General features: G+C 45.2%; 2 protein-coding genes across 8 annotated transcripts; one reads left to right on the top strand and one right to left on the bottom strand.

Moving 5' to 3' along the window:
- Positions 1-562: 562 nt before the first annotated feature.
- On the bottom strand, positions 563-5,183 carry slc2a8 (solute carrier family 2 member 8). Its single transcript, XM_084695041.1, has 10 exons — positions 4,803-5,183; positions 4,432-4,594; positions 4,130-4,336; positions 3,809-3,908; positions 2,974-3,185; positions 2,525-2,674; positions 2,294-2,402; positions 1,801-1,983; positions 1,339-1,484; positions 563-1,121 (listed from the first exon to the last, which is right to left on the bottom strand). The coding sequence occupies exons 1-10, from the start codon at positions 4,898-4,900 to the stop codon at positions 978-980; spliced, it is 1,512 nt and encodes a 503-aa protein (XP_084551167.1). The 5' UTR covers positions 4,901-5,183; the 3' UTR covers positions 563-977.
- An 89-nt stretch (positions 5,184-5,272) lies between these two features.
- On the top strand, positions 5,273-10,734 carry LOC146219816 (tetratricopeptide repeat protein 16-like). 7 transcript variants are annotated; one of them, XM_084695039.1, is made up of 14 exons: positions 5,273-5,460; positions 5,612-5,688; positions 5,975-6,159; positions 6,269-6,359; positions 6,497-6,640; positions 6,725-6,825; positions 7,058-7,187; positions 7,340-7,554; positions 7,737-8,017; positions 8,403-8,544; positions 8,857-9,022; positions 9,403-9,539; positions 9,718-9,871; positions 10,118-10,734. In XM_084695039.1, the coding sequence occupies exons 2-14, from the start codon at positions 5,644-5,646 to the stop codon at positions 10,268-10,270; spliced, it is 1,944 nt and encodes a 647-aa protein (XP_084551165.1). In that variant the 5' UTR covers positions 5,273-5,460; positions 5,612-5,643; the 3' UTR covers positions 10,271-10,734. The 7 variants fall into 7 exon arrangements, with proteins under 7 accessions (XP_084551165.1, XP_084551166.1, XP_084551161.1 ...); XM_084695040.1 differs by having other exon boundaries at positions 6,023-6,159; positions 10,118-10,733; XM_084695035.1 differs by having other exon boundaries at positions 5,963-6,159; positions 10,118-10,733.
- The last annotated feature ends 332 nt before the right edge of the window (positions 10,735-11,066 follow it).

The raw sequence follows: 11,066 nt of genomic DNA, 5'->3' as shown, positions 1-11,066 counted from the left end.
TTTGTTAAACGTCCATACATCATCTATGGACTGTATTTGTTTCCTTTCCGTATCGTGTGCCACTGATCTAATTAACAGGTAAGCCTCCTGATTTCAAGGTGCTGCTCGTGTAGACTTATAAATCTAAACCTTATAAACCTTTTCAAATGTATATTTTTGCCTTTACTGTTGCTTAATATCATAGATTTTCATGGTGCACCCAACAATGTTGAATTTAAGTAATGTTCTTAAGTACAAATATTGCCATCACATTCCCATTTGCACTGATGTTTTAGCCCGGATGGAGAACAATCCTACACGTCAGATCAGAGGGTACTAACAATACGGAACTTATGTCTTTCCAAAAGAAACACTGTACAGCATTAAATTTGTTTTCAAGTTGGCTTTAAAATTCTGCATAATTATTTTTTTGGACATAACTTTGAACTTGCATGTTGAATTCCAAGATTTTATGACATTTGCAGGTTAGACCATAAATAAGACAGTCCAGATGTAATGCTTTCATTGATGTTTCTACCCTGTGGATATAATATATGTGGATGAATTCAAGAAAACAAAACTGTAAAATGTAAACTTTATTGGCAATTTGTACATAACATAATAAGTAGGCTGTTGTCATTTCCCCCCAAGGCAAAACATGGTGAACAAACATGATGTCAAAGACCTAACCAAACCCCAAATCCAGAATAATACAAATCAACTAAAATGTGCTAATCTTTGTTGTGATGAATGTTATCTTTTATTTTAATTTTTAATTTTTTACCTAATACCGTTTTTTTGTTAAACAAACAAACAAAATGTATTCATTTAAATATACAGTTACATTTTTGGATGCAAAAAGAAACAAAACAATTGCAAACATTAATTAAAAATACCACAGATTGAACCTTCACAGCAAATTACACTGCACCATGCCCTTGAATGTGACACATTTTCTTATGTTTAGTGTTTGCAACAGGTCTGACTTATGTAGCCTATCATAATGGTGTTCCTTTGAAATATGCCTGAATCTGTTCCAGGGTTTTGCCCTTTGTCTCCGGGACAAAAATGGTGGTGAAGATTACATTTAGAGCACACATTCCAGAGAACAGCCAGAAGGTGCCTGCACTGGTTAGAAGACCCTGAAAAAAACATTTGACAGAATAGTATATATGTAGTATATTCGCTGTCCTTATTTTAATGGGAAAACGGCCAACCCAATTCACACACACACACACACACACACACACACACACACACACACACGCACACGCACACACACACGCACACACACACGCACACACACACGCACACACACACACACACACACTTCCTTCTAGCCCTTCCTTTTCCACTCACCATGAGGTCCTGGAAGGTCTTGGTGATGATAAAAGCAGAGCCCCAGTTACTCAGAACACACAAAGAACTGGCAAAGCCCCTGACTTTGGTTGGGAAGATCTCTGACATCACCAGCCAGGGGATAGGGCCCCAACCCAGTGCAAAACCTACAAGATGTACAGTAGCGAGGGTTTTTACAGTGCTATAAGACAAAAAAAAAATAGTTCTACTTGATCACACTAAATAACATAGGCTACCTAACTGACCCACAGGCTGTATTGAGACATTGTTATTGTTCACAGCGTCTGGTAGCAGTTTTACCAGGCACACTTTGTCCTGTGCCTGGTAACTACAAACTGTTCCTCGACTTTGAACCATTGGAACCATGTGTGGCTTTACTTTCTATATACACTGTTGATATGTTGCTTTGGATAAAAGCAGTTGTTAAATACATTAAAATGTAAATGTACGTGTTCAGCTCACCTGTGATGAAAAGGCCCATGCTGGTGAGTGCAAGCCAGGCCAGATCAGCCTGAGGATCCTGACAGAGCTGGCCTTGGCCAGTCAACAATAGACTAAGCTCTGGGGCTGAGCTATTAGTGTGCTGCTGGCTAGACAGCTTGAAGTAGACCCCAAACACAGCTGTGCTGATAGACATGGCAACTCCTTACAGGGAAGGAGTAGGATTGCAAGATGAATATAAGAGAGAATCAATAACAATGAACCCACTTCCCTAACACCAGTCGGATCTATTTAGATTTAGTTAAGATGATGTTTTCACATCCAACACCAAGTTTGCTGTTACTTCTCCTCCTTTCATCCTTACAGCACTAGCTCTACTAAGAACCATTTCCCTTCATACGCCATGGATAATCAGTCCAGGGGAACACTTTAAACCACAATGACCATTTCCCCACTGGCGTGTGCCTCAAGGCTAACGCAGGCTTGTGTGTTTGGTCTTGTGAGTCATTAGCACCTGATATGATGAGGAGGATCTTTCTTCCAGCCTTGTCCATGATCAAGGCTGCTACTGCTGTGAACACCACCTGGGTTGCTGCCACCACTACTGTGGCAATGTCACTCCTCTGAAATGCAAACAATCCCCCCCCCATCTTAACATGGTAAAACAGTAAACTGTTATGCATCGTTCTTCTTGTTAAATACATCCCATTGCGTAAACGTTCAACCAACCAATGTCTACGCTTACCTTAAAATGGGCCTCTTCAAATATGGTCTCTGCATAGAACATAATGGCATTGATGCCCGTGAGCTGCTGAAAGAGCATTAACATGACGCCCACTCCAAGGGGCTTGTATACTTCAGGGTTCTTTAGGTCAGCTAAACACAACACTCCACCCTGGAACAACAAAAGCATACAGTTAGCCATTAGCAGGGCTCAGAGGTGGCACTCTCACTGCTATGCTTTGCCACAAGATGATTATTCACAGATTACAGGATTCCTGGTCAACCAGTCTCTCTGAATCCCTGTTCTAACTTCACAACTGTGCCTGGTGGGGTTTTTTTCTCTCTCAAAGCGGTTGTGCATCATACAGAGGTATGATGCTTCAATTACCCTCAGAATGGCATGACAGGACATGCCTTTCTCATAGCTCCGAGGGGTTTTCTGTGTCTCTGGTGGACCAGAACAACTCTCACCGGCTCGTGTGCAGACTCCTCGATGCGGGCACACTCCCACTCGACGGGAGCGTCGGGTCCCCTCAGGAAGCGCAGGGCCTTCTCGGCCTCGTGGCGCTTGCCCTGTGACAGCAGGAACCTGGGCGTTTCCGGCATGAAGCACATGAAGACCACCATCAGGGTAGGGGGGATAGAGCCGCAGATAGCCAGCCAGCGCCAGTCCAACCACAGCCCTGGGTGTGTGTGTTTGTGTGAGACAGAGAGAGAAACAGACAGAGAGGAATGTAGAGGAAGGGAAAATGGGGTTGTGGGTCAGGTAAGGTCATGGTCAAGGCCATATAGGAGGATTTACAGCCCTCTCTGAACTAGAAAGATAGACAAACCTACTCTGAAAGTCTTTCAATGGTAGCCTTTATTGAGCAAAGTTAATAGTGAAACATGCATGGCATTTTGGTAACAAGATTAGGCATGGTAAGGGTTTACAGGGTGCCCAACACCAGTCACAGTCAGAATGTAGCCTAGAGAATTTTTACTGGGCCTTATGATGAGTATGTCATCAGATGACCAAAGTTTGGTTGCCAGAATACATTTGTTAAAAGTCTGGTCAAGCAGACCTTGAGTTGCATGGCATGTAGATGGGAAAAACGACTCAAACTTAGCCTCCATCACATGACTCCTGTCTTAATGATTGTTGTAACATCATAAAGGATTACCCTCCTGCCCTCAATCGGTTATTCTCTCTCCAGAAGCTTGTTTTACCCTTCTGATTACCTCAGATGTTATAAAACTCAAGAGATCAGGAACCACGAAGAAATAAACTCCTGGAGGTTGTAAAATTGGACAGCTACAAGCATACCTGCGAGGTACGCTCCCATGATTCCCGTCACCACCATCAGCTGAACGCAGGAGCCCATAGTTCCACGCACTCGTTCGTGTGCCATCTCAGAGATGTACAGCTGTCATAAAATGGTAAGTCAAAGTTACTCCACAGACACGGAAAGAATAAAGAGGGAACAAGCGGAGAACTCAAAGCCAGACACGCTTGCGGCACGAACATGAAAATGATGGGATGCACATTGAACAGAATGCATAGGGCACACACATGCCAGGCTACACGCTAGGCATTGGGGCTTGTGAGTGTCAAAGTGTCAAGAATCTCATTTTAACATGTGCTTACTGGGACCACAAGCGATGTAACCCCACTGGCCAATCCAGTGAGTACCCGTCCAAGGTACAGCATCCACACATTCTGAGCAGCTATGATGACGACAAATCCACAGACTAAAGGTACGGAGCAGAACATGAGACTCAGCTTCCTCCCAATCTTGTCTACCATCCAGCCACCTAACAGACCTCCTAAAGCGGCACCTATTGTCACGATTGACTGCAAACAGAAGACAAAAGGGTTTAGTTCTCATGCAGGTTTAAATTCAGTTTCATTTCATGCATTAAAACCTGGGAGAAGAATGGCATCCTTACCCCAAACCAAGAGGCCTCGTTGTCATCCAGTTGTATCCGAGGGTCAGTTTCTTTGCTTAGTTCTGGAATGGCGGGGGAACTGTATCCTAACACAAAGCCAAAGCTTAGAGGACCCAGGACAGCCGCGAATGTGGCCAGGTACAACTTGCCATTCTTCACTTTACTGTTTACAAACAACAAGAGAGAATGAGCAAGTACGATTTAGAGAAGCTCAAAAAAGCAGCCTGAAAATCCATTATAGCGGAGTCAGCAATGCAAACCTAATTTTAGTTAAGTGAGTCACATGAGGAAAATGTGGTATGATTTCTGTTGATAGATCTTCATACTGTGAGGAAAACATTCTCAGTAGTAATAGAGCTAAGCCCACTTACTCAAGATATGCATCCTGCTCCGACCGCAGTCCTGTTTCATGGTTCTCTTCTCTGTCTTCTGCATCAAGCAGTCGTGTAGTCTCACTCTGTATATCCATGTTCAGTCCTCTATTGTTTACCGTCACTACAAACTGACCATGAATGAACCGAGGGGCATCAAGCCAGCGAATCGGCCAGAAAGACCATACCGAAGACAACGCTTTCCCTTCTCATAATGTTAACACTACAACAGTAGGGTAGCTATAACCGTGTTCTACATAAATGCAAAGAATGTAAAATAATATAAAATACTATCCTAAGTTATGGTTTCAAGTCACAGATTTCCAGTTCACAGTATTGATATGAGACTAGTCGTAAATGAGACCAGCTGTAAACAATCAGGTCACGTTATCGTCGTAGTCGAGTCAGCTGATTTGTGTTCTTCAAAAAGGTTCCTGGTTTTCTTTTTCAAAATAAAAGCATCTCTGTCTCTGATTAAGATAAAATAGCATTGTATGTCGACGGCCATTAAAGTTCAAATGGCTTAACAATGATGACCTATTTATCTAGAAATAATTGAAAGCCTATAGTCTAATAAGTAGAGCTAACGACTACGCTACATAAAAAGGAAAATGTTGACAGCGGGCGTGGTTTCGGTGTAGTTCAGACTGTTACCTAGGTAACTCACTCATGCTTCTTCTAACTTTTCACAAAGTCTTAGTACAGTTACCTTTGACTTCAATTAAGCCAGTTGGCTAGATGTTGATAACATTGTAAATACAAAGACGGCTGTTTACGTAACACTTTAAGAGTGCCTGAACATGATTTAGGATAAAAACAATTGGATAACTGGACAGCAAATATGGACGGTCGAGATCTCGAAAGAGTGACCAAAAATCAACAAAAGGTCAGCAAACTATTTCGATCGCTTCCCATTAATATCAATGACTACTCAAATCGTTTACATAATTTAAAAAATGAATTCTTCAACTTTTTGAATACTACCATTGTTACGAGTTAATTCCCTATGTCAGCCTCAATAAATGCACTGCCAATCCCAAATTATATTTTAAGGGTGAACTGTTAAAACAATATGGTTGACATTGAAATTGATTGAAGGGAAGGTCAGTGTTTTAAGTGCTGCTTATTTAGTGTTACACTTATTGTATCTTGTATTGGAGTTGCTACAGCAGCCAGAGCCAGAGGACCAAGGGGTGTTCCCTACTTCTCTGTCAGAGCAGGAGCTTGTGGAGGCCAGACGTAAAAGCGCCCTCAGTCGCATCCTTGGCTCCAGCTGCATCTTCAGGACACCTGAAAACAGAATAGAACGCCCTGACCTCCAAGCTCATCTCATCATCAGAAACAAAGCCAATGAACAGTGAGCTTATGATTTTATGAATGCATCTGTAAATACATTTTAGTGTTGTCTTGTTTATGCCTCCAGAGAAGTGTTTCTTAAACGACTCCACAATCGACTTACTTTGCAGCTATGAAAATGGAGCAGAGGCTATGACCAAATCCCAGTTTTCTAAAGCTGTGAACTGCTTTTACAAAGCTATCAATCTTCAGCCAAAACAGGTACAAGCAGTTGCTGAACAAAAACATTCCGTATACGTTCGGAACCTTCACAAAGCCATTCTGTTTTGGGACGGTGGGATTAATCATGGTATTTCATGAGCGGTTGAGATTGACAATGAACATACCTCGAATTCTAGACGGAACTGTACGTAAGCCAAGCAGAGGCCTTCCTTCAGATGTGCGACTTTCAATCTGCTGTCGCTAGCTACAAACAGGCTTGCCTCCTAGCGTCGGAGGCAAAGCCCTTCCAAACTCGCATGGCGTTTATCTACTACCTCCAGGTAAGAGAGGCTGTCTACCAACAAGCTGTCATGAAATGTAATGCACTGCAAATGGAGCCTCCTGACTGACTGCCTGGTCTTCAGGGCCAGTGTTTGTACGACCAGGGGATGTTCCTGGGTGCCCTGGAGTCCTTTACCAAGGCTGCAGAGCTCAAGCCGGGCTTCAGGTCTTATCATGTGAGAAGGTCAGTGAGAGAGAATTGGCCTTGGCTCCCGAGAAGTGTTTGGAAAGTCTGGTTCATTATACAACCAGCAGAGGGAGCTATATACACATCATTTTTTTTGCTGGGGTTTGTTAAAGTCATTTCTCAGTTGCCCAGTCTCCCCATGACAAGGGCTGTTTGCCACACAGCTTTACTCGTTGACTTTTAAGAATCCTCTCTCAAAGTTCTTCTTTTCCATTCATTGCGGCATTAGACTGGCTTGTCTGACAGCTCTTGGGCACTATGGGGACTGTCTCAAACTGGTCACTAGCTGGCTGGATGCAGGCTGTCAGACCTCTGACCTCTTCACTCTAAGAGCCCGGCTCTACAAACAACTCAACCAGGTCAATAATCTGTGTTAGAGGCATAAAAATAACATTTGAACGACATTTATTATTGTCAAGCAATAAACAACAACCATGTTTTCCCCTCTCGAAACAGTCTCTTTAATTTGTAAAATTAAGGTAGTTCACTAAGACATCCCCATGTAACCTAGGTGGCACCGTGTTACCATGACCTAAAGTCAGCTCTGGCCCTGAACCCTGGCTGCTCCGAGGCCGGGGAGTGTCTCAGGGGCCTGGAGGAGGTCAGCGACAGGGCCAAGCAGATGGCAGTCAGGAGGGCCTTGGCAGGGGAGCTACCAGGAGCCCTGGCCAGTATCAACTCTGCTCTGGAGCACTGTCCAGAGAATGGGCATCACTACCTCTTCAGGTGATCCATGTTAACATGGCATGTCTTAACTTTTATTTTGAAGGCCAAATAAAGCTGCCATTCAGCCCCTCCAGTCTGCAGATTCCACAGATCTCCAGTGAGCGATTGAGGGGGGTTGATGGACCTGCCGGATTTCTGTTCATTGTCACAAAACTTGTTGTTTTTTACATGCACTTCATCAGGGGGATTTTATACCGGCGGCTGAAGGACTTCACGGCTGCCATCGAAGACCTGGTCCTGGCCGTGGAGCTGAGCGAGGGAGGGGAGAGGGACCCAGAAGGGGACGACTCCCAGGAGGATCTGAAGGCGGTGCAGGAGGACGCCAAAGCTCAACTGGTCCTCACCTACAATGACTTTGCGGTGCACTGCTACTCCCACGGTCACTACGCCGAAGCGGCCATGTTGCTGACCAAAGCGATTGCAGAACAGAAGGAAGAACGTGGCCTGTACATAAACAGAGGAGGTGAGGCGGGGAGGGAGGGAGGTATGTTTGAGGCAGGGAGGGAGGGAGGTATGTTTGAGGCAGGCAGGGAGGGAGGTATGTTTGAGGCAGGGAGGAAGGGAGGTATGTTTGAGGCAGGGAGGGAGGTATGTTTGAGGCAGGGAAGGAGGTATGTTTGAGGCAGGGAGGGAGGTATGTTTGAGGCAGGGAAGGAGGTATGTTTGAGGCAGGGAGGAAGGGAGGTATGTTTGAGGCAGGGAGGGAGGTATGTTTGAGGCAGGGAGGAAGGGAGGCATGTTTGAGGCAGGGAGGAAGGGAGGTATGTTTGGGGAAGGGAGGTATGTTTGAGGCAGGATGAGGGAAGATATGACATGGTAGTCATGGTGTGGTTGTGGTGGTTTTGCAGACTGCTTCTTCAAGCAGGCTGAGTGGGAGTTTGCCCTGGCCGACTACCAGCAGGCTCAGGAGATGGCTTCAGATGACCACTCAATATGGGTCCGCCTCGCTGTCATCCACAACACCCGGGGCATACTACTCTACCAGGAGCGGTCAGCCTCACACACACACACACACACACACACACACACACACACACACACACACACACACACACACACACACACTCTCACACTCACCCTCACACACACTCCACTAGTGACCAGATGCGGTTCGACATTTTGTTCAGTAAACTCTTTTTCCGTACAGATTGAGCACATTGTCGGTATATTCAGCTATTGTAAAGTTGGGATTAGTGTGATTCCTCAGTGGAACATTGCTTCATGGCCACTGCATGGTGGCGTTCGGTCATCACGAGGTCCCTGGCTCCAGTCATGCTGGTGCTACTCTGGTCATCCCTGCAGGAAGGACCTGGAGGCTGCAGAGCAGTTCTCAGAGGCCATCAAGTACAACCCAGGGGTCAGTCAGTACTATGAGAACAGGGCTAAAGCCCAGCAGAAGGTGCCTAACATGGAGGGTGCCAAGCATGATGCCATCTGTACCCTGATCCTGGATCCCACTAATGATCAGGCGAGTCCCTCCAAACAGGAGATCCTCTGGTCTCAAATCTGGTCCTGCAGCATGACTGGGTCAGATCACACCGCAAAAGCAAAGCACACCGCTCCTTTGAAAGGCTCTCAGTGGATTTAAATGTACGTCTTTATGCGAATATGTCCTTCAGAATCAGAATCTTGTTAACCTGCTTGAACTTTTGGAGCTTGTCCCTCTACCTCATAACACATAGCGGGCAGGAATTAAACAGTTGTAAATCTGTGTGCGTGTGTGTTCATGCATCTGTCTGTCTGTCTGTATGTCTGTGTGCATGTGTGTGCATATGTCTGTGTGTGTCTGTGTGTGTGTGTGTTTATGCGTGTGTCTGTCTGTGTGTCTGTGTGTGTGTGTGTGTGTAGGTGGTCCCGCTGCTCCTGAGCCTGTTCCCAGGCTGCTCAGTGTCAGATGTGCTCTCCAGTGAGACGTCCAGGACCGTCAGAGCCCAGCTGATGGACACCATCCAGGCCTGCAAACAAACTCTCCCCACTGAGCCAAGGTTAGCAGAGCAACCTCCTCAAAACAGGAATAAACAGCCTAAAGGGTGGTTGCAAAAACACCAAAATTGAGTTATTTCCCCACAAAATATAAATTGTATCAATTATAGTTCAATGTTAGGATACACTGCAGCGGTGGGTTGAAGTTGACGGTTTAATGGTTTTAAAACATGTCCTCAGTCTTTGCAGGGGCTTTGACAGGATGGCCCTATCACAGGGCTCCGACAGCCAGTCAGACAACCAATCGGAGGATTGGTCTGACGCCGGGGAGGAGCTTAAGCATTGTGTGGCCCAACCGGAGATGTTCCACGAGGTCATCAGGAACAACAAGCAGGTATGAGACCAGGATGACACCCAGACACTCATCCTGCCAGAACCGTCCTGTAGTGTGCCTGCTCAATAAAACATGAACTGTCGACCCAACTCCTTTTATATTTCCCTGAAATAAATAACCTCAAGTACTCCCACTAACCACCGTCCCACTAACCATCGTTATTCATTTTGTCTGCTGCTACATTCATCAAGGGCAAGTAGTCTTCCATATTGACCCGAGGTTCACTTCCTGTGTTGGCTATGCCAGGTGAAGCAAGCAGTCCGATTGGCCTTGGAGCGTCGTCCGCCTCTTCACTATGCTGGGCCCCGCTTGGCCCCTGTCTTAAAGGTGGAACTGGAGCAGTCTGCCCTGAGCTCTGAGAAAAGGCCCTATAACTGGAGGAAGTTTAAGGGCTTTTGAGTGAATTTCACCAGAGCAATCACCACAGTATGGGCTGGATGTTTGAGCTGGTGGTAATACTTAGAATGATGTTTTAATACTGGCTTGTTGGTTGTCTAGAGAGCATGTCTGATAGTGGAATGGGCAGTAGCAGGTAGAGGTTTTAGCCTTCTTCACCTTTTCTACAGGTGTCAGTGGAGGTGCAGTTTCCTTTGGATGTGCAGCCTGTCATTAGAATTCACCAAAGTACATATTGTCCAGCTATATTGTGAATCAGCCTTGTTAAACCCCTTATATAAGCCAGCAGCCCTAGTCATATAAAGATTTTGTTATTCATTTGTCTAGTGTTTTTGCTGATGAATATGAAAACATCAATTCTGAGAGTGGATGATTCAGGTGGAGGTTGTCTATGGCATTCACCAAACAAACCATGGGTAAAACCCTCAGTACCAAACCAAACAGCTTTAAAGTTATATATTTAGCCAGAATAAATGTATACCTTTTCCTTAAATCACTCAAATATATTTATGTCAGTGCGTTTATTGGCATTGGCTTCAAGCTCTATGAGGCCATAGAGTGCTTCATGCTGGATTAGGGTGCTGTCTCGAGTTAGTCAGCTGCCAACCAGCCTGGCCAGCAACTGTGTTGTGGAGAGAGATTGCTCCATCAGCTGCTACAGCCACTGATTGAGTTACTGCACAGACCAACCAACCTTTAATGAGGAATTCCTCATTGGCCGAAGAACTGTGCTGGTTAATGCAAGTCATTGACTACACTGGCGCAAGGAAGCATGCAGGGACTGAAACATGGAGACTGA

This window comes from Hypomesus nipponensis, chromosome 28, assembly GCF_054491055.1.
Source record: "Hypomesus nipponensis isolate SF chromosome 28, ASM5449105v1, whole genome shotgun sequence".
NCBI lineage: Eukaryota > Metazoa > Chordata > Actinopteri > Osmeriformes > Osmeridae > Hypomesus > Hypomesus nipponensis.
This window is presented reverse-complemented; position numbering and strand designations above follow the sequence as displayed.

Coding starts and splice junctions, on each gene's coding strand:
- slc2a8 (XM_084695041.1), bottom strand. CDS start 4,900: ATGGATATACAGAGTGAGACTACACGACTGCTTGATGCAGAAGACAGA. Junction 3,909..4,129: donor TTACATCGCTTGTGGTCCCA/GTAAGCACATGT, acceptor ATTTTATGACAG/CTGTACATCTCTGAGATGGC. Junction 2,675..2,973: donor AGGAGTCTGCACACGAGCCG/GTGAGAGTTGTT, acceptor TTGTTGTTCCAG/GGTGGAGTGTTGTGTTTAGC.
- LOC146219816 (XM_084695035.1), top strand. CDS start 5,644: ATGGACGGTCGAGATCTCGAAAGAGTGACCAAAAATCAACAAAAG. Junction 7,188..7,339: donor TCTACAAACAACTCAACCAG/GTCAATAATCTG, acceptor CATGTAACCTAG/GTGGCACCGTGTTACCATGA. Junction 9,023..9,402: donor TGGATCCCACTAATGATCAG/GCGAGTCCCTCC, acceptor GTGTGTGTGTAG/GTGGTCCCGCTGCTCCTGAG.